Source organism: Musa acuminata, chromosome BXJ2-4, assembly GCF_036884655.1.
Source record: "Musa acuminata AAA Group cultivar baxijiao chromosome BXJ2-4, Cavendish_Baxijiao_AAA, whole genome shotgun sequence".
Classification (NCBI taxonomy): domain Eukaryota; kingdom Viridiplantae; phylum Streptophyta; class Magnoliopsida; order Zingiberales; family Musaceae; genus Musa; species Musa acuminata.
In genome coordinates, this window is record NC_088341.1 from 42,806,178 (window position 1) to 42,827,952 (window position 21,775).

Here is a 21,775-nt window from a genome sequence, read left to right on the forward strand (position 1 = left end):
CATGGGCTCAGTCCAGTCGGAGACATCGTCCATCCCATTCCAATATCTCAACATCATTCATTGTTTAGTGATATAAATAAGTATTATTAGTTAATGGTTTATTGGAATGAATCAAATTACATTGATTACACGTTACCTTTTGAGTACATTATCAAAAAAGGTTATTGGGGGAGGATTAAGAGAGAAAGGTTGGGAAGCCATAGATTCTCTTATGTCCCTTTTCCAAACTGGGCGGAGATGCTTGCATCCCAAGCAGGCTGAGTCCATTGTGACTCTCTTTACCTCGATATTTTCAGATGCAGTTTTCTTCAGAAGTAGCAGCAGGACCACTTGAAGGCAAACATGAGCTGTACAGAAATCATTGGGAACTTTGTCATAATGTTGTGTCTCCATGGAAAAGTAGACTGATCCAAGCTCTAGCTGGTCTTATCATCCTCCACCTCACTGGCTTCTTGGCCTCTGGGTCTTCAGTTGTGATGCATGATTATTGCTTCTTTGTTCTTCACGTCTACTTTAATTTTTTCTACCTATAAGTTTTTGTTGATATCTTTTCAATCACTTGCCTTTATATATTGTTGTAATCTTAGATGTTTACACATCTATCCGCGCCTAAAAGCTGATTTCGTTTCTTTATTTGAATTCATATTCACTATAGATGAGTGGGCATAAATGGCTTCTCCATCGCCTGATCCAAATCTTATGAGCTGGTTGAGAAAGACAACTGCAAAGAAGATCTTTGCTCAGCTTCCCATCTGCAACTTGTGATCACATGAGGGTGCTTCTTGGTCTACGGAAATCAGCATGAGACGGAATAAACAGACGAGGCGCAGTGATCTGAGTGTAACGAATTTTCGTCCTTTTAGTTGCAGCAGCAAAAATGGTGTGTGACCAGTAGTTTTTTTTGGTTCCCATCCCGGCCAAGAAATTATGTCACATCTTGATGTCACCTCCATTGACAGCGTTCAGCCACTCTTCAACTTGGAGATGGTGCTGCCGGTCATATGAAAGAACTGTTCAGTTTCTGTACATGTTACCGTCATCCTGTCTGTATCTTGATAAGCTCCGACCATGGATTTCTTCTTAGAAAGCACAGCTCACTGATGGACCTGACTGGTGAGAAGGATAGCTTACTAGAGTATTATGCCCCATGTTAGCAATAAGAATCATAATTAAAGCAAGTTGTTGTATGTATTATGTTTAGTTTAGTTGGTTGGTGTCCTTGTCTTCATCAAAAGAGTTGGATATCCAATCCCCCAAAGGGGTATCACTCTTTATTTTATTGTAAAGATGCTGTGATGAGTGTTGGGAAAAAGGAGCTTTAGTATGCCCAATCTTGATGATATCACACACCAAAATAGGGTTGCTGTTGTTAGAAAATGGGCAAGAAGATAAGCTTTGTACTTTGTCTAAATCGTTGAGATCCATGTATGGATCCCTACGATCTTTCACCACAGATGATATTTAATATTCAATTAATTCATCAAAAGAATAGTACTAATCTATGGTAAATAATGATGATCCGTAAACCAGAAGTTTTCTGATGAGCTGTTGAACCGAAACTGTAGCATGTGGATTCGAGCCCCATGTCGCCAAGATGCTGGTGCAGGAGAAGACAAGAACATTAAATTTATTCTTACGTTAAATATCGAGCACGTCGTCGGGCGGCGACGGCGGCATTGGCGTAGGCGTCGCCACGTAGTTGTAGTTGCGGTAAATGCATGTGATGAGGGGAGGGCTGGGCGTTTCCAAGAGCTCGCGCACCGTCGGCCACGGTGCGGTCAAGGCGAAGGGCGACGATGTAACTGGGTTGCCTGCATCGACGGCAGCAAGGCGCAGAGGAGGCGGCCACCGGAATTTAGGACGTCGAAGAGGAGCTCACCGATGGGGATGTGGGAATGCAGGCCGTCGTTGCCGCCAATGCGTGTCGGCGTATCGCAGCGGAAGGGGCAGGGTGTCGGCTGGCTCAGTGCATCGCATCCAACCCGAGATAGACCCGACCCGGTTTAGATCGGATATGGGCTAATCCTTATGATCCACGACAAACAGTTTAGGTTCGGATCGGACCCGAGACGATTAAGTCCGACAAGACACAGTCCATTAGTTAGTCAAGATTTGTTGATTCGAGACAAAATTATTTATCATAAGTATCTCGAATTAAATTGATTCATTAAATCGGTTATCTGGACATTCTATGTTTGTATAGTAACATATTTATTGGGATTCATTTGATGAAATTAAAGTATTTATGCAGTTTTCTGAATATATATATATATATATTCATATTGATGTTTATAATATTTTTTAAAAAAACATTTAGAGTGCTTTATTGATGTATTAAAAATACTGTAAATATTATTGAAAAATATTATAAATCATGTCATGTTATATCTTTTTAGTTATCATTATTTATATATTATTATAGAATTATTATAATCATCTATAGTATAGACAATTTGATGCTTTTGACCGTATCCAGTATTTAATTACCAACAGGTGAATGAATCGATCAGCATAGAGAAGTAATTTTATTAGTGGATTTGGTCGTCTCTACCCATTTTGGATCGATCTCTTATTGCGAATTCGAACGGGACAAACGTTCGCCTGGTAAGGCCATGTGGCATGTGGCTCCAGAATACAACAAAAATGATCCTGTTGGTGACCCAAATGTGTCCCCTGTTTTGGCCTTTCAATTTTGTTGGACATGCATTTCCCTGTTTTGTCCATATGCTCTCCTCACCTCCTTTACTTTCTCTTTCCTTTCCGTAGTTCATCCTCGTGTTACGTTTAAAAGCTTTTGAAACGAGTTGATAAGGGACCGGTTGATCGGCCACGGGTGCGATCTGTAGGTAATTTATTGTATATCCATATGGTTTAGTCAAGTCTTTCATACGATGTGGGATTAAATTATTTTATCAGTATTTTTTCGGAGCTAAGGACTCGTAAATTCGTCGGATCTTTCTTATCTTGATAAATATTTTTTGAAGTTTATACATTCCAAAAAATTAAAAAATATATGATATATTCATCGTCTAAAATAGATAATTTCTTACGAATCTACATATCATACGATCGACTGATCAAATAATCTTTTATCACGAATGTACTGCATTTGTCTCCCCTCGATTTATCTATAAAATAATAATAACATTTGATATCTTCCCACGTATCAAATGATCACATAAAAAAATAAATTAAATAGTGGAACCCATGATCGTCATTTGGTTTTTTCTCAAAACAGGTTGTCTTTGATCGAGCGATAGAAAGACACGTCGATTTGCTATTAGGATAGTGTTGTCAATGGTCGCACGATGTTGATTGGCGCGGACGTCACCGTCGCTGGCAGCTGCATCAACCCTTGTCACGCATCTCCAAACCCCAGATGTGTGGCCGAGATCAGGTTGTTGACTCTATTACAACAGAAGTAGGAATCCGAGGACAGGTTCAACCCGATTTGACCTCGAAACCTTACCCCACCACCTGACTACCACCCAAAACACCGCCATCCATCTTTTCCCATCCACCGTCGATCGAACTCCGAGTGCGGAGCAGCACGCGATTTCCCCGCGGCACCCAACCGGAGTAACTGTTCATCGGACATTATAGCCCCTCGCTCTCCCTCTCTCCCTCTCGTCTCTTCTGACAGTAAAATAATGCATAGATAAGCAAACGGATGGGGATGTGCGAGAGTGAAGAAAAGGAGTGTGTGGCTGTGAGCGTCACAGGCAAGAACTTTCCAAGCCCATGCAGCAGCGCGTTACCGACAGTCCCCAGGGGCAGGGGCAGGGGCAGGGGCAGGGGCGCGCGCTCACACTCTGGCTCTCCCAACTTTTATGGCTGCCATTAAATCCCGTTCTAACGAGGACAGCCTAATAAATCCACCGATGGAAACGTAAATCTTTTTGGATCCCCTTTCTCGCCTCTCCCAGCTCTTCCCACTTTGCGGCCTTCCCTTTGTTGATCCGGGTTGGATGAGGAGGAAGCTAGCTTAGGTGATCCGGGCATCGGACCGCGGAAAGGTGGGGTTTTGTACGTCTTCTTCCTTTCCCCGTGTTCCTGGATCTGTAGAGGGCATCCGACATGGGATTCTTGAGCTCCCTGTTGGGTTTCTTGGGGTTCGGAACCGGAATCGGCGTCGGGCTGCTCATCGGCTACTGCTTCTTCATCTACTTCCAGCCCACGGATGTTAAGGTAGGATTCTTGATCCCTTTCTCCGCCTCTTCCTTGATGACCCTTTTTGGGAGATCTCTTCGCGTTTCTCGACCTTCTTGGCTTTCTTTCTTGAGGGTTTTGTGTTGCCTTATCGGATTCAGATTGCCGACCCTTTGCAGCGGAGAAAAGAAGTTCCCGTTGTAATGTTCCATCTTTCTTTCTCTGATGCTTTTTTCATCAACTCTAAGGTTTGCATCATCAGGTCGTAGAAATCCATCGGCATAGTTTGGATTCATGAGATGTTCCCTTCCGTTCTTGTGGTTCATCAGGTGAAAATTGCTACTCTAGCAGGCTATGTCATTGGGGAAATATCCAAGGCCCCCTTCGTGGAATCTTGCTCGATGTCTGCATGAGCACTGTAGGGGACGATTTGGAGAAATGGGGCATGTTTTGCCAATAAATAGACACTCTATGCCTACTACCCATTTCCACCTCTAGTATTGAGAATTTAGAACTGCAGTATGTGGTACATGTATATTTGTTGCCAAGAAAATAAATAATTCAAATTGTAGTTAAAGAACTTGACCTATGAGAAAAGATTGATGGCTAATTTGTGGTAAGGTGTGATAATAGTCTGCCAACTCGAGCAATATGTCAAAGGATAGCTGTTGGCATGTTCCTTTTATGTGTGCATTTCAGCTCTGTCAATAGATGTCATGCCCTTGTTATTTTTCCAGTATGCAAGTTGAGATACAAATATACTGAATTACTGATAGTGAAACAAATATACTCAGGATCCTGAAATTAGGCCTCTTGCTGAACTTGATTCAAAGTCACTGGAGCAGATGTTTCCTGAAATTCCTCAATGGGTGAAAAATCCAGACTTTGATCGAGTAAGAAATGGCATTCCTCTCTATTTCCAGTTCATATTTATGTCCTGTAGCCTGTTGATTATTTCAGAAACTAAGCTTCTTGTGGTTTTGTCCTTGAAGATTGACTGGCTAAACAAGTTTCTCGAGCTTTTGTGGCCATATCTCGATAAGGTGACTACTCTTGAAATTTTAGCAAATTCTTCGAGTGTTTACAAGATCCGATGACAGTTTTTATCATACTTACTTTTCTTTTTTGGTTTCTTTCTTATCTAAATATTGCGTTGCAGGCAATCTGCAAAACTGCAAAGGAGATAGCAAAACCAATTATTGCTGAGAATACTGCCAAGTACAAAATTGACTCGGTTGAATTTGAAACTCTCACTTTAGGTTCTCTGCCACCTACTTTGCAAGGTCAGTGTTACTCTCATGGTTACTTGGCTTTTTACATTAGATTATATGCTAACCTTAATCTCACATTCTCTCTCTAGATATCACCAGGAAATCTTCCATATAATTTAGACAAAATAATAGTGAATTTCTGCTTTTTGTGCCACTTAGTTTTTGGTCTTTGGACTCTAATTTCAGATCATCCGATATAAATATATCTTTGATTTCTTAAAAGCGTAAGAATCCTTGTAGATATCAGTTCAGATTGTTTACATATTTTTCATTTAGTTGGCTTGAGAAACTTCGATACCAACTCCAGATCTGCACCGAAATCCTTTTTACACATATCTTTTTTCTGATCTGATTTATTTTTCTTCAGTGTTCATATTCAACTCTGCGCTGCATTCGATTGACATATGCGGTTCATAGATATTTATCATAGGTTCATAAGTCTAAGTACCTTTACTAAATTGTACATTATATTTCAGGAATGAAAATGTACATTACAGATGAAAAAGAAATAATTATGGAACCATCACTTAAATGGGCTGGAAATCCTAATGTCACTGTTGTGGTTAAGGCATTTGGACTAAAAGCAACTGCACAGGTTTTTTCTTTCTTTACATTCATTTTGTGAAAGTAAATTAAATTTGACTTTTTGCTTAAGCTCATGTATTTTGGTAACCGATGACAGTCATCCCTAACAATTTTCCAATTCTTAACTCTTTTAGGTAATAGACTTGCAAGTATTTGCTACACCACGTATTACATTAAAGCCACTTGTCCCCAGCTTCCCCTGTTTCGCAAAGATCCTTGTATCGCTCATGGAAAAGGTGAATGAGAAACAGAGCTCATCTTTGATGCTTCTTATTGTTCTAATCATTTTCCTATTTTTTGACCAGTCTTATAATATTTTCACCTCCTGTACTCTGTTGTAGCCACATGTTGATTTTGGACTAAAGCTTCTTGGAGCTGATGTGATGTCAGTGCCTGGTCTTTACAGATTCGTTCAGGTGTTTCACTTGTTTTGAAAAGTTGATCTTCATATCAGCGTTTAAATTGTAATTTTCTGCATATAATGAGCTACATGTTACTTCTGCAGCTGTCTTTTCTGCTCCAGTTATTTGCACACTTCTAGACTGAGATTTTCACTGGAAAACTGACCAAGAATTATGATGCTCAAACTTGTTCAGAATCAGGATTATTAGGATCTTAAAGTAAACAACAACAACTTATGTTGAATGTTTCCAAAAGTGTAGAGAAGCTATACCTGTTCTAGACTTGCTTGTGTTTATTCTGCGTCCTTTTTGAATGTAGCTACGAGCATCAGCTGTAACCCAGAACATCACCACCCAGTAGTGACATTTATACAGCATTGGCCTATGTATCATTGTTGAAGAGATGTGTATATTAAGTTTGCTGTTTGTGCCTTCGTTTTATTTTCTATGTTCCTGATGTACATTCTTTTTCTCTACATTTATCCACAGGAGACGATCAAGAAGCAGGTTGCCAACATGTATCTTTGGCCTAAAACGCTGGAAGTGCCAATAATGGACCCTTCAAAGTAGGTTTACCAGATTCTTCTTTTTATATCTTCACCTCTAACTGACTTCCTATATTAAGCATCTCTTATGTGCTTCTTGCAGAGCTATGAAGAAGCCCACTGGTATCCTAAATGTGGTTGTCGTCCGAGCATATAAATTGAAGAAAAAAGATCTTTTGGGCAAGTCCGATCCATACGTAAAGCTAAAGCTCGCGGATGACAATCTTCCATCAAAGAAAACAACAGTCAAGCGTAGCAACCTTAACCCTGAATGGAATGAGGAATTCAAGTTGGTTGTTAAGGATCCAGAATCTCAAGCTCTGGAGTTGAGTGTCTACGATTGGGAACAGGTATGCCTTTGTACTATATCTCTTTGGTCGGTCATCTACTGTCTTGTCTCATAATGTGCTGTTTTGTCCATATATTTCTTCCTCTAGGTTGGAAAACATGAGAAAATGGGCATGAATGCTATCCCATTGAAAGATCTCATCCCTGACGAGACAAAGTCTCTAACCCTTGAACTGCTCAAGAACATGGATCCTAGTGATCCTCAGAACGACAAGTTGCGTGGACAGATTGTTCTTGAGGTCACTTACAAGCCATTTAAGGAAGGGGAAGTTGCAAACAACATAAGTGACGGTGAAAACGATGTAGAAAAGGCCCCTGAAGGCACTCCTGTGGGTGGCGGCTTGCTTGTGGTCATCGTACATGAAGCTCAAGATCTTGAGGGGAAGCACCACACAAATCCATATGTTAGAATCCTTTTCAGAGGAGAAGAGAAGAAGACCAAGGTAGAAATTTATGCAGTTGCCTTGCTGCATTCATCAGTTCCAATCAGCATCGCACAAGGTATCTTATTTTGTGTGTAATTGTATGCAGTACATCAAGAAAAACAGGGACCCGCGTTGGGAAGAGGAGTTCCAGTTCATGTGTGAGGAACCACCCACAAATGATAAAATGCATGTAGAGGTTCTCAGTAGGCCACCAAGTATTGGAATCCACTCGAAGGTATGACCAATATCTTTCGCATTCGAGAATTTTGTTACTTTGTCTCTTCTATGTAGTTTCTAGCTTTATTTTCTGGATCATAGTTTTGCAGCGAAATGGATCCAAGTCTAATGCATGCTTATCCTGATTATCTTTATTTTTTTCGGTTTACCTTCACTGTAACTAATTGATTATGTTACATAAAATGACATGCAAAACTTAATTTATCCAATTAAAAGAGCCCCCGAAGAGGCTATATACACTCTGAGACATCCAGGCCAGCAACATTGTGGAGGCACAAGGTTGTTGCCAAAACTCATAATAAACCCGACGAACCTGTTTGTGTCGGTGTTATGAGTTATTTATGTTTTATATCATATTGACAAATAAAGTAAGATTAGTTGTGATATCCTAAAACTGCCATGAGGCCTCGAAGGGACCCTACTACCCTTTGAATGAGTGGTTGTGGTAAGAAAATATAGGAGTTTGGGGAACCAATGTATGCAGTTTCTCCCTACAAGGTGCAAAAATGCATTTGCCACTGGAATGCTGATGGCAAAGGAGCAACTTTATGATGGCGCACCAAATCTAGCCCTCTAAATCCTAGCAATGCACGGTTTTCTTTTCCTTTTTATTTTTTTTTCAACGATGGCCTGTCTATATGTGGGACTTTGCATTGCCTGCGAATTGTCATATGCTGTTCATCAAGAGTACTTGTACAATAGACATTAATCTGGAGCTTACTAATGTTTATTTTGAAATTATTTGTCAGGAAATTCTGGGGTATGTCGTCATCAGCCTTGCAGATGTTGTCAACAATAAGAGAATCAACGAGAAATATCATCTAATCGACTCCAAAAATGGTCGCATACAAGTTGAGCTGCAGTGGCGGGCATCATAGTTGAGCCACACTGTTTACTGTCTCTACAAGTAAATATTTATTGAGAACTTGTGGCGTACCGCATGCTGAATAATTGGAGAATAAATTTCTGTATATATCTGAATCAGAGATTGCTCTCATCCTCAGAATTTCTGTTTACGTTTTCATAGCTTCATAGAACTTTGTGTTTGAGATTTTTCTTAAAATTCTTTTTTTGAGTGGTGTAAGCATGTTGTCTACGATGGTTTGTCAGAAAGGAGGGGTGTGCGCATGTCGTCTTTACTTTTTGTGTGTAGTGAGTGTCGGTCGTGCCTCCCGTGCCTGTTACGATAGATTTATTTGGGTCATGGAAATGATTTATTTGGGATTTTCTCCTTCCACGAATAGATTTCATTATTTATGATAGACAGTAAAGACGACGCAAAGCTGTTGTAGAAGTAATATGAACAAACAGTGGAAACCAAGTCGACGAAACAGCAACTCGATTTCACATTCATACACATTTCAGGTGGAAGTAATTTTGTTACTTTGGCTCTTCCATGTGTATAAAATGCAGGATTATTTTGCTGTGTGCATACATATATACATACATACATACACAAAAGATCACATCCACTCCCATTGATTAACCCTAACATGAGGCCAAAGCTTGGATTTAGGTAATAAATCACAACCAACCAAGTTAAAAGAAAATGCAACTTTACCATTGGAACTCAACGAGAACAAACTAAAATCTTTTTAAGTATATCAACAGACATGTTCCTAATCATGAAAGGAGACCTGTAATAGAACACGCAGGGAAACCTTAGGCATTGTTGTTTACCAGAGATGATACTGAGTTGGAAGAGAATCAGATACAAGTAGCATAAAAAGAAACATCCCTGAATATAAAATGTTGGATATTCCACAGGCCATAGAGATGTCACAGTACAAATTCGAGCTCCAAAGAAAATGCAGGCCCTCGGTCCACCGCCACAAGAAACTAGTGGCACCCAAAAGAAAGATAATTGTTCTGCAAGTAAAACAAAGTTAACACAGGGGTTGTAGCAGTTATAGTTTTTAACGATGAACTTTGAGATTACTGAAAAAGATTGGAGAGATGATGGTGACATGTAGCATGCTGGTTAGCAGAAAAGAGTTCAGCGAAGCATCAAGCATGAAGGAATGTGCAAGGTTTACAACTCGGTGCAATATCAGATACATAAATATCAGCACATTATCTCTGCCGTTGTTGAACAATGTTCGTGAGATTTTTGTTTTTCCAAAGTCCTCATTACAGAATTAAAAAAAAAAAAGGAAGCAGCTAGAGATATTCAAACATGTTAAATCTACTCACAACTCCTTTTTAAGGTATAAGAATATGCCACTAGAAAGGAAACAAAATCGTTATGAAGGTTCAGGAGACTACAAATAAACCCAGAAGTAGTTTTGAGATAAGATCTAAACAACAATTATTACCTCAGATAACAAGGCATAAGCAGCCTAAACTAATCCTTTATTTATCACCACCTTTTTCTGACTCGTCTTCCTTTTGCTTCTGCTGGGTCTGAAAATACAAGCAAAACAAACACCAGGTTCAGCATCAGAGCTTCACGTGTTAGAAACACATGCAATTGCAAATAAAAGCACAGGAATAACAACCAAAGCAGCTTAGCAGGAAAAAAAGGGTCATGTACAAGAACACTCATGAGTACATCACTTACTAGGTACTTTAAACGCAAATGTACTTTGTGCAACTAATTGGAATATTGAAGCCACCTAATTTCAAGTAGGGACAAAATCTAGAACAAAATTCCAGAAAAAAATTTCATAAAAATCACCAAACCAAATTAGGGTCTAAGAGAAGGCATCTATATTATTTCTTACAATTTTATTTTAGAAACTATGCATCAAACATTATATCTTTCAATTTAGTTTTAGAAACTAGAAATCATGCACAGTTAATGAATGCATATGATATATTCATGAACAGCTTAGTTCATAGAGGACTCAAGGGGGCCATCCTATTCTTATATATCACCTCTAAACAAGCCAGCTTAAGCTTCTTATCTCTCTATTAAAATTTCTATCCTAAATTTATTTACTGCTTCTTATTGGTGGATTAAAAAGATTCAACACAACCAGGAAAAACCTCCAAACTACCACTAAAAATCATTATTATTATCTTTCAATTAATTTACAACACTAGCATCCATCTCAACATCCTCACATCCTTAATAACAACTTTTGGATATCTTGTTTCTTAATATATTAACACAGCAAATTCAACTATATATAATTGTTCTTCTAATTGGAGGATTACAACAATCACAAAACACAGCAAATTCAACTCTTCACTTTAACTATCATTCTTTTATTTAGTAAACGTTTTCTTTTTCTTAACTTGATCACCTGTTGAGCAATGCCATCATTTTCCTTTGTTTATAATTACATTCTCATATATTCTATCTTAATCCTACTTAATTTTGAACTATGGCTTCTGAAGCTTAGTTCCAGAACTCTAAATAAAGTTTGCCCCCGGTTCACCGAAATCAATAGACAAAATCCATAGGAAATACTTGATTGCATGTAATTCCATCCTAAATATGCCATGCATCATTAGTGAAAAACAGTTAAGACTTTGAGCTGACTTACAATATAGATATATTATGATTGACTGTGGTTTTTGTCCACATTGTTTTCATGACAACAAGCATCCTTACTTCAAATGTTCCACTACCAAGCAAGTAAATATATTCTCCAGTTGATCTTCTTGTTACTTATTGTTCATATTAATTCTGGTTCAAACGGTCTCAAGAGTTTCAGTCTGACTCAAGTTTTAAGTTCATAATAATTTACTAACTTCAATAAAACCTTTTTTATAGCTCCTTAATACAACCATGAAAAGAGTGGGTCACATAACCTACCAGCTTTCATTTTTTGAAGAGGACCCTTAACTTACCCTAATTTTCCTTCCATCCAAATAGCTTTTAGTACCATCCTTACTCTCAAGCAATTTCTAAAGAGATGTCACAGTATACAGGTGGTCAAGTACAACAGTATATATGTGGTATAAGCCAGCACATGCATTTCAAATATTCAAATATAAAAATTGTATGAAAAATAAACAAGTACAAAAGAAAAAGCAGATAGATAAATGCTACAACTAAATTAAAAACTCGTGGACTGATATTCTTACTCTTCACGAAGTTAATTGTATCGACTAAGTTATACATCATCAATCAAGTTTAAAGTATCAAAATAATACAAACACATAAATGGTAATAATGTTGAAACATGTACCATATATGTGATCATATTTTCATGCTCATGCATTGGTATATGTGGTTGTATATGAATCTGCAGGCCACATAGTCGAGAGAAGTAATTTGGTAAAGTATCATAACCATCTTTCCCGTTTGGCCTAATTTTTTCTTGTTAGACTCCCTTCAATCTTAATTATTCATGCTCCAAAAAATAACCTGAATATTGTTCATCTTTTCTCTCACTTCAGCAAGTGAGTAAATACTATTTGTACCATCTTTAGAACCTAATTTCTTGTAAAATTTTATCATTTACATCAAACTAAAAAAAGGGGGTATTTAACAAGAACAATACAATAATCAATATACTTGAAAACAATAAAAGGTTTTGGAGTTTCAGTCCAAAACAAACCTCTGATTGGCCTTGTAAAGATGCCAGAAAATCCTTCAGTGAAGGATCATTGGGGTCAACACCAGGAAGCTGTGGGAAGAAGCTATTAATATATAGCAGGAACAATTACTTCAAAGTTACAATAACTTCAGCAAAATGAATATTACCGAGTTTAGGACAGATGAAACAAATGATTGGTCCTCAAGCACCTTGCTCATCTCTGACTGGGATGATGAGTCTTTTGCAGTTTCTTGAACAGACATTTGAAGGGCTGCATTCAATAGGGTAAAACTTTGTAAATCTGCATAAGCAGTTATTGAAACAAAATGCACACAATTGCAAATGTGTTTCTAGAGGATATTGCAAGGTAATGCATCCAAAGAAGTAAAAGTTGTGAAACCGAACGGGAAATAGCAAATAATCTTTTGGAGAAGATATTAGATTAGTTTGGCTCAAATACCGAAGCCCCCCCTTTACCTGTCCCTTGTTCCTTGCTTTTTTTATTATTGTCTTGAAATCATCTAAAGATCAGTTGGGCATAAAATTTAATCATATATTTCAGGTAGTATCAATTTACCAAGTTTGTTACGGTAGAGTTCACCCAATATATATTCAACTCTGTAACAGTTTATATCTTTCTGAAAGTATTTCCCAAACTGCAATATAGAAAAGAACATGACATCAATAATACCATGAGTTCTAGGACGTAGAGAAGATTATCTACCATTTAAGTGTCATTAATACATGGTCAAATGGGCACTGATAAGGGCAAAAATGGTGTCCCTCGGCCGAGGCCACCTCCTCGACGTGACGCGCCACGACGTCAGCCACGCCAGGCGGACGCACTACCCGAGGAGCTTTGACTCCGTGCGCTCGACCGAGGCGTGCCCATACCCTTGCCATGCACTGCTCAACTCCACCTCACGTGGTCTGTCCGCCTGCGTCGTGCTACTCGGCCACATGGCCCTCGCGATCACACCTGCGCGATCAGCCCGCCTGCGTCGTGCTACTCGGCCGCATGGCCCTCGCGACCACGCCTGCGCGGTCTGCCCGCCTGCGTCGTGCTCCTCGGCTCTTCGGCTTTACGCCACCCGAGACCACACCTGCGCGGCCAGCCCGCCTGCGCCGTGTTCCTCGGCCCCATGTTCCCGAGACAGACCTGCGCGGCTTGCCCGCCTGCGTCGTGCTCCTTGGCCCCATGTTCCCGAGACACACCGGCGATGTCGGCCCTCCTGCACTGAGTCCCTCGGCCGCACGCTGCCGAGCTCCCCTAAGAGCGGCCTGCCCGCCTGAGCGGTGTCACTCGGCCGCAGCTTGCTTGTGCTGAGCTTCTCGACCATTCACTGTCGAGTTCACCTCAGCGCGGCCTGCCCGCCTGAGTTGTCTCTCGGCCCGAGCCTACCTCCACGGCCGCATAATGCCCGAGACGCACTTGCGCGGTCTGTCCGCCTGCACCGTACTACTCGGCCACATGGCCCACGCGACCACACCTGCGCGGTCAGCCCTCCTGCGTCGTGCTACTCGGCCGCATGGCCCTCGCGACCACGCCTGCGCGGTCTGCCCGCCTGCGTCGTGCTCCTCAGCTCTTCGGCTTTACGCCACCCGAGACCACACCTGCACGGCCAGCCCGCCTGCGCCGTGTTCCTTGGCCCCATGTTCCCAAGACAGACCTGCGCGGCCTGCCCGCCTGCGTCGTGCTCCTTGGCCCCATGCTCCCGAGACACGCCTGCGCGGCCAGCCCACCTGCGTCGTGCTCCTCGGCTCTTCGGCTTTATGCCACCCGAGACCACGCCTGTGCGGCCAGCCCGCCTGCGTCGTGCTCCTCGGCTCTTCGTCTTTACGCCACCCGAGACCACGCCTGCGCGGCTAGCCCGCCTGCGTCGCGCTCCTCGGCCCCTCGGCTCCGTTCTCCCCGAAACTGCGTCCGCACGGCCAGCCCACCTGGAGACAGAAGCCATGCATCGGACTCCCCTTGCGTGACAACCGATACATAGCTCCTTTCGGGGGGGGAATATGATAAGGGAAAAAATGGTATCCCTCGGCCGAGGCCACCTCCTCGACGTGACACGCCACGACGTCAGCCACACCAGGCGAACGCACTACCCGAGGAGCTTTGACTCCGTGCGCTCGACCGAGGCAGAGCACGTCGACCGAGGCGTGCCCATACCCTGCGGTAGCCCGGTTCTCCACGCAACCCCAGCGGCAATGTCAGACGCCACGAGAGGTACTGTCCTGCCCCTGCAAACAGCCACATCAGGTAACATCAAACTCATCTATAAATACCCCCGAGTTCTAAACGAGGGGGGGAAGACACTTGAAAATACACTTCTTCACTAGAAAAACTCCCCTCCATGTCTTCTAACTTGATCGTAGGAGGGGTCTGGCCGAGCTCCCGGCCCGACCTGTGTGCAGGTGCGAGACGGTGTCACCTCTTCCCGGCGCTGCGGCGGAGTTTCCTCCCGACCCGAACAACCGATCCCAACCGGGAGACCCCGAGGGACGTCTGCCCGAGATCCCCGCCATTCGGACCCCTGAACGAGCCGCGTCGACCCCGAGACCACGGCTAAAAAAGTTATTTACCATAACAGGCACCATGTAGTTAGTCACCTGGCAATTAGCAAAAGTATAACAAACAGAACAAAATACATGCAACAGAAGATTTTCTGTAGCAGGCTATTTCACCAATATAGTGACATCTAGTCTTCTAGATTAGAAGAGAACCCCAAGCACTTCCCTGTGAGGTTCTCGAATCAAACATCTAATTCATATCTGTCTCAGACATCCAAAACAAGTTTGGTGATTTCTTGACCTTATCACTAAAACACAGTCGGAATCAACTAGAAAGACTCAAGCTCAACCAGAGCCTTTCCGTTTGTGCAAACTGGCCCTTATAAGAACAGCAAACAGTTACATCTTGAAAAATGTAACTTAACAAATTCTAATCGAAGGGCTCATGTCAGGAAATGCTTTCTTTTCAATGTGAAGATGCTGGAAAGAGATGGATGGTTATAGGTACCATAAGGTAAAAAGGAAGGCACATAACAAGGAAAATTATAATCCCGAACACATCTAAATCATGGAAAACAATGATTACGATAACTAAATCATGGAGCATAATAAATCAACAACATGGCCTAGTAACTCCCATCTAGGAAACAAGTGTACATAGAGTTAAATATACAACCTATTTGTAAAAGAAAAGTAAGTTCAACCAGTTTAAACCTGAATTCATATGAAACTACCATAAGGGTTTTCAAGTGTTCTTAACCACCAAAGCATGGATGGCCAAAAAAATACTTTTAGCTAATAAATTTGTCAATAAGATTAACCACTCCAATGCAGAAATCATATGAAATAGCACCATACATATCCCAGAACAATAATTAAATGCTAGAGATGATGAAAAATAAATCAAGACAAATGAAAAATAAATCCTAGTATACAATAATGCCGTCACATCCATTTCATGGAAAAGACAGGTTGTAACCAAGGTTCACATAATCAAGACTGGTTCAGAACCAACAGTAGGACTTAGAATTTGGATTGGTCTTGGATTAGTCAAACAGGTAAAATCAGATCATGAAATAGGGTTATATCGGGTAAATCAGATAATCAACAGGTTCTGTTGGAATCAGCTGCAACATCCGAAAAAGACACCACACGGCAAGATTAGGCAGAAATCAGCTGGGATAAAAAAGATCAGCCAAATCTGGCCTATCAGTCAGTAACTAACTGAATTGCTGAGATTGACCACATATCAACAACGATTAGAGGGACCAATCACTTCTCGTACTTTGCAACCGGGCTTCATGATCCCCAAAAGAATTGAGATTGGCGCAGCCAGTCCCAATATAAATTGGCTAAATTGGATCAAGATTGTTTAATCCCACAAATCATGCTTGGAACAAAACCATCTATTATGTCTTACTAATTTCCCAAACATTTTAATTTGACAAAAAATAATTGCGACAAGAAATAGATAATAAGCATGCTCTGTCTATCTTCAGGTAGATTCAAAAAGTAGCAACAGCATTTGTATCATACAAAGTGAGATTAGTATTTAGTTGTATATAATCACCATAGAGATGTAGAAGCAAAATGAGATTAGTATTTAGCCATATATAATCACCATAAAGACAGAGAACAAGATAGATACAAAATTTTGCGATGGTAATTTAAAGGTAACAGAAACTAACTATAGGACTAACCATATGCCAATTCAGGATCTTCTGCCGTAGCATCTGACATGTCAGCATCAGTGATATCCACACTGGTGGACTTAGCACCATCCATGGACATTGCAAGAGCTTGTTCTAGCAATGCAGCCTCATCATCCTGTTAACATTTCAAGTGCATTCAAGTATAACTAGTCGTTCTTTTGTGTAAACTCTAAGATATGAGAGACAACGTGGTAAGAACAGATCAAATAGCATAAAGAATCCACCATAAAAGAAAATATTTTATTCAAAAAACTCAACTTGTTCACTATAAAGTTGAAACTCCTCTTAAACTATTACACTAATTTCTATTGCATTTGCCTAAAAGTTACTAGTTGCTAAGAACTTCAGAGATTTTTATGGCTATTAAAACTGAAAATTTGACATTAAAGGTATAAGATTTGACAATTTTACAGCTCATCAACACTTGTAAAAAACAAAATGGTTCAAAAAAGAAGATATAAAGGCTAATTAAATGAGAATTAAAGGTTGGTACAACAAAGAACACACCGTTAAATTTTGCTTTTTATCATCAGCCACAACAGCTGAAGTGTCAACTGCTTCAGTCATAGCTGCATCCTGGGAACTTGAAGCTTGCTCCCCTACTTTCTCCTGTTTAGCAGCCTCTTCAGCAGCCTTTTTTGCAGCAGCTTCTTGTCTTGCTCTTTCTTCTTCCATGGAGATCCTCAATGCCAGGGCCAATTCAGGATCCATGTTAGGATCCACACCAAAATCAAATCCAGACATGCCACCAGCTGCAGCTGCTGCCGCTGCAGCAGCAAAACCACTCCCACCTTCCCCATCTCCAGTAAAAATAGGTGTGCTGTAAATGACACAAACAAGTTATAAATCATGGATCAAAGAGCGTGATAATGAAATTTCACAAATCACCACAGAAACCTGATAAGCACATCAGAAAGGGCACTTGGACTAGGTGGAACATGAACTATGTGACTGTTGTCATTATTGTTCACAGCAGCAACCAAGGCCTCCAACTTTTCAGGTTTCCCATCATCAGATTCTCCAAAATCAACAACATCCAAAGCAACACTGTTCTTTTTCAACTTTCTCCCAATTGCCTCCAATGTCTTCTTGTCATACTTGATTGGACTTGATATATCCAAAATAAGTATTAAAAATATGCAAACTAGTATAAGTAACATCAGGGAGAAAGAAAGAAATCAGAATGATTTTGAGGATACCTTCCAGCAAAAACTATGATTCTTTGTTTCTGTTTCTTGTTTTGCCTGTGTTTAAGAGCCAACTGGGCTACCTGTATTCCTGCAGTCAAGTTCATTTCACCACCGATTTCCAAACCTACACACAGACAGCAATATACAAATAGATAAGACAGCAATATACAAATATACAAATTCTTGTTAATCATCACTTGTGTTAGAAAAGAAAATACTATTTCTGTCATGCATAGCTATAATACAAATCTAACATAGCTTAGAAGCATTTGAAATCACCAGTGTCACTTACAAATACCAACCACACAGAGCAAATCTTTAAAAATAAGGTCAAACTACAGAGCATATTGGTAAAACATTTGACTCAAAATTCATTCAGCAAGTCTAGTATCATCCCTAGATGTCATCAAATTTTCTCGACAAAAGATTGACCAATTGACACTAATATTTGAATTCCTAGTTATAGCACATAAATCATAATCAGAGGTGTATGTCTTAACCATAAGCTCTACTTGTCTGATTTCAATAGACAGCAAGGAATCAGAACAACCGACCAATTAGGTGTTAGGTTGAATAATAAACGAACTATAGGCACGATGATGAAAGGTTCAGACCAAGTATGGGAACAAGAAAGATTTTGCAGCAAAAACGCCTACCATGCATGCAAGCCAGGATCTTTCCAAGATCACTCGTGGGCGTCACCAAGACACGGACCCCTTTCCCCGCCATCGTCAGCACACCCACCGTGTTCTCCGGATTCGACTGTCAAAACAATAATTTGAACTCCAAAATTCGCATTACAACCAATCGGACCCCAAATGAAGACGCCTCTAGACCCTAATTTCCAAAAACCCAAAATCGAACCCGCTCCAACCTTCGACTCAAGAACTTTCGTTGCAGAAAGGGAAAGAGACGATCACCTGAGTTTTAGCTCCGCATATGAGATTGATAGCGTCGGCCTGGGCTTGGTATCGACTGGGCGAGTAGTCCCCATTCCGCATCCACTCCGAGTTGTCGATGCAGATCATCGTGGCCTGCAAAAATCGAATCCAAAATACTCAAAGAAAACCCTAGCAACAAGTAGAGATCGTGCAAAGAGGAGGCGGCGGAAAGAAAGGAAAATAAGAGATCTAAAGGGGCCAGAGAAGTGTGACCTCAAGAACCATGGCGATGCGTCGAAGGGCGAGAAGGAGGATTAAGATGGGGCAGGAGAAAGGAAGAGAGCTTCGGAGGATCAAGACCCAACTCTTCTGTTGTTGTTTGCTTGCGGCTCAAACCAACCAGGCTTTGAAGACCAAGAAGTGGGCTAAAGGGCGTAAATATATAGCAACCAAGCTTGGCTCTGGGAACCAAACCCACGCTTTCTTCTGATCTCACGAATCCAACGCCATTTGCATGGGAACAATTCGGACATGATGGCGTCAACGTTACACGCCCAATGGTAATAGAGACGACTAATTCGGCTCAATTAGGTCCATTTGGTTGATTTGACTTGGGTCAATCGCCTAAAGTTAGAGGTCGGGCAACGACGGGGGCCATGATGGGTCCGGTCTACAGTTGGCCCAAAGCCCATTAACGGCGGCGCATCGTTGTTCCTAGTGGGTCGATGGAGGCTGGCTTTCGTAGGGCAAGGAAGACGGGAGCAAAGTGTGTCGAGACGGCCGACATCGGGACGATGTCGGAGGCTTACAAGAAGGTGAAGGCCGGGAGGCTCGTCTTCAAGGGCGGCGACGTCGCTGGCGTCGACAAGAAGAAGCGTAAGAAGAAGAAGAAGGCGGAAGCCGACGCGGAAAAGAATCCCTTCGCTGCGGGGGAAGACGCCGACGGGGAGTCGGCGTCGGCCGGGGCAGAGGCGTACACGATCGACGCGGCGAAGCGGATGAAGTACGAGGAGCTCTTTCCCGTGGAGTCCAAGAAGTTCGGTTACGACCCCGCCAACAAGTCCCGCACGAGCGCCCGCACGATCGAGGAGGCGCTCGACGACAGGGTCAAGAAGAAGGCTGACCGCTACTGCAAGTGATCGATCCTCTCGCTTCTTGTCTCGGGTGCGATGAGAATTTTAGGGTTTGAAGCTTTCCTTTGTCTTAATGGCCCATGTTGAATTCTATTTAGATTCTGAGGTTTCCATGAACATGTTGGCTGTGGTTTTCATATGCATTTATTTCTGTTCTATGTCGCCTTGATTAAAGATGGATTTTTCTACCTTGTTATGAATCTTTTATGAGGAGAATTTATGCTTTATTTTTCAGACCAGGATTACTTGGTTAATTCTTTCTGATCATGTTTCTATGATATTTGACACACAAATCACCAATTAGAGAGAAGATATGTTGTTGAGGTTCTACTTAGATGAACTATTGCTCTGAGACTGATTTAGAAAGAAGAACTTGATGTGAAGAACTTTGTTGTTGGAACATATGAGCATGGATCTTAGTAGTCCTATAATGCTATGCTCTGATTAACAAATACAAACAAGGAGTTGTATGTTCTTATTAGTCTATTATGCTAATAAGAAATCTGCAACTGAATTAGTCTATTATGCTATGCTCTGATTAACAAATACAAACAAGGAGTTGTATGTTCTTTTTAGTCAATTACTGTGATGATGGGGTACTTTTTCCTATAGCATTGTGGTGCTAGCCTTGAAGCTCTTGTTATCATCAGATCTCATTGCCAATAAGAGTAAATGAAAAATCAAAACGAATCCTTCAGGGATTTATGATTATCGATCTTTCTTTTGCTTGCTAATATGTGTCACAATGGTACTTCCCGAAGCAGATCTAAAGTCATCTATCTAATTTTTGAAAAAAAATGTTGTATCTTCCTATCATAGAAAGGCACCGATTACAATGATCTCCTTCGTTGTATCTTTTTTTTTGTTTTTTTCTGGTACCGGTAGTTCTCAAGATAATGGAAACCTTGACCTTTGGGCTTTAACATGTGTCTCTATTCTATTCTGGTCTTCAGTATTTTGTGCCTGTATTGATTCACAAGCAAAGGATGTTCTGATCCTTTGAACAAAGAATCTATGAACTTGTTCTGATCCTCTTCTATTCTGATCTTCAATATTTTCAATAGTAGAAGGATGATGTCTGTATGTGATATTCTTTCTGGTATTGTCTAAGGTTTGGATGAATTGTGCACATAGTTTTTTTGTTATTCGGTTCTTTTTCATTGTGGTGTTAAAGAAGCATACTATTGTCTTTTAAACACAAAGCTACATTGGCTGTAGTTGTGAATAAACTTTTGCACATTGTTGAAGATTTTTGTGCATAATTATCTCTATGTGTGCTTGATGACCATATTTTCTGTCACTTTTCATAGGATAATATTAAGACATTCTCCACATCTTAACGTTTTTATATAGACTTAAGGCACTTGTCGATTGACAATTTTGGTATCAGTGGGTTGATTATCATTATCATTATCATCATTTGTATATATTTATGTCAATGGCTCTTGGGCTCATATTCTACAGGAAATATATAGTTTCTGTTTATTTCCTTGCCAATCTCATTATTATATCTCTTCTTACTCTCAGGTTGTTGTTGTCTATTTTCCTTGCTGATTCACCAGGGACGATAGTCATCAAACAAGATTGCAGTCAAGAAGATGTTAGGAGCAATGATTACGACTGAATTTTATGTTATGCCTTGTAATTGAATCAGTTGCACTGCTTATGATGTTGGGATCCAAACGCTCTGCAAGTCGCAAATCCTGTAACAATGCTTTTTATCAGATTCCCAACACTTGTTCTATGCATTGCTCGAATGTACTTTGAAGGGATCAGATATTTCATCAGCCAGTCTATGAACTGGTTTATCTTCTCCTAATGTCTATAATTTGTGGTTCAAGTCATTTCAAAGTGTTAGAAGTGCCTGGGGCCAAATGAGACACACGAATTCGCTGGTTTT

The 21,775-nt window shown here is 40.8% G+C and overlaps 3 protein-coding genes across 7 annotated transcripts; 2 read left to right on the forward strand and 1 right to left on the reverse strand.

The window, feature by feature from the left end:
* Window positions 1-3,793: 3,793 nt before the first annotated feature.
* On the forward strand, window positions 3,794-9,045 carry LOC135611028 (synaptotagmin-2-like). Its single transcript, XM_065106272.1, has 12 exons — window positions 3,794-4,188; window positions 4,944-5,042; window positions 5,142-5,192; window positions 5,309-5,432; window positions 5,897-6,015; window positions 6,140-6,241; window positions 6,347-6,421; window positions 6,896-6,972; window positions 7,055-7,301; window positions 7,389-7,742; window positions 7,831-7,959; window positions 8,711-9,045. The coding sequence occupies exons 1-12, from the start codon at window positions 4,078-4,080 to the stop codon at window positions 8,837-8,839; spliced, it is 1,617 nt and encodes a 538-aa protein (XP_064962344.1). The 5' UTR covers window positions 3,794-4,077; the 3' UTR covers window positions 8,840-9,045.
* A 455-nt stretch (window positions 9,046-9,500) lies between these two features.
* On the reverse strand, window positions 9,501-19,172 carry LOC135611029 (26S proteasome non-ATPase regulatory subunit 4 homolog). Of its 2 annotated transcripts, XM_065106273.1 has the most exons (11): window positions 19,016-19,172; window positions 18,782-18,895; window positions 18,518-18,623; window positions 17,871-17,985; window positions 17,569-17,778; window positions 17,179-17,491; window positions 16,660-16,786; window positions 12,619-12,722; window positions 12,473-12,541; window positions 10,277-10,364; window positions 9,501-9,830 (listed from the first exon to the last, which is right to left on the reverse strand). In XM_065106273.1, the coding sequence occupies exons 1-10, from the start codon at window positions 19,025-19,027 to the stop codon at window positions 10,314-10,316; spliced, it is 1,221 nt and encodes a 406-aa protein (XP_064962345.1). In that variant the 5' UTR covers window positions 19,028-19,172; the 3' UTR covers window positions 9,501-9,830; window positions 10,277-10,313. The 2 variants fall into 2 exon arrangements, 1 of the variants encoding a protein (XP_064962345.1); XR_010486408.1 differs by lacking the exons at window positions 9,501-9,830; window positions 10,277-10,364; window positions 12,473-12,541 and adding an exon at window positions 13,176-15,014.
* Window positions 19,173-19,452: 280 nt separating this feature from the next.
* Window positions 19,453-21,688, forward strand: LOC135611030 (uncharacterized). 4 transcript variants are annotated; one of them, XM_065106275.1, is made up of 2 exons: window positions 19,453-19,925; window positions 21,403-21,688. In XM_065106275.1, the coding sequence occupies exon 1, from the start codon at window positions 19,468-19,470 to the stop codon at window positions 19,879-19,881; it is 414 nt and encodes a 137-aa protein (XP_064962347.1). In that variant the 5' UTR covers window positions 19,453-19,467; the 3' UTR covers window positions 19,882-19,925; window positions 21,403-21,688. The 4 variants fall into 4 exon arrangements, with proteins under 4 accessions (XP_064962347.1, XP_064962349.1, XP_064962346.1 ...); XM_065106277.1 differs by having other exon boundaries at window positions 21,438-21,688; XM_065106274.1 differs by having other exon boundaries at window positions 19,453-19,906.
* The last annotated feature ends 87 nt before the right edge of the window (window positions 21,689-21,775 follow it).

What these genes read in the sequence shown, in the direction of transcription:
- LOC135611028 (XM_065106272.1), top strand. Translation starts at nt 4,078, where the DNA reads ATGGGATTCTTGAGCTCCCTGTTGGGTTTCTTGGGGTTCGGAACCGGA. An exon ending in TTGTATCGCTCATGGAAAAG is followed by an intron (nt 6,242 to 6,346) that starts GTGAATGAGAAA and finishes ACTCTGTTGTAG; the next exon opens with CCACATGTTGATTTTGGACT. An exon ending in GTCTTTACAGATTCGTTCAG is followed by an intron (nt 6,422 to 6,895) that starts GTGTTTCACTTG and finishes ATTTATCCACAG; the next exon opens with GAGACGATCAAGAAGCAGGT.
- LOC135611029 (XM_065106273.1), bottom strand. An exon ending in TATGCGGAGCTAAAACTCAG is followed by an intron (nt 18,624 to 18,781) that starts GTGATCGTCTCT and finishes TTGTTTTGACAG; the next exon opens with TCGAATCCGGAGAACACGGT. An exon ending in AGATCCTGAATTGGCATATG is followed by an intron (nt 12,723 to 16,659) that starts GTTAGTCCTATA and finishes TATTGAATGCAG; the next exon opens with CCCTTCAAATGTCTGTTCAA.
- LOC135611030 (XM_065106275.1), top strand. Translation starts at nt 19,468, where the DNA reads ATGGAGGCTGGCTTTCGTAGGGCAAGGAAGACGGGAGCAAAGTGTGTC.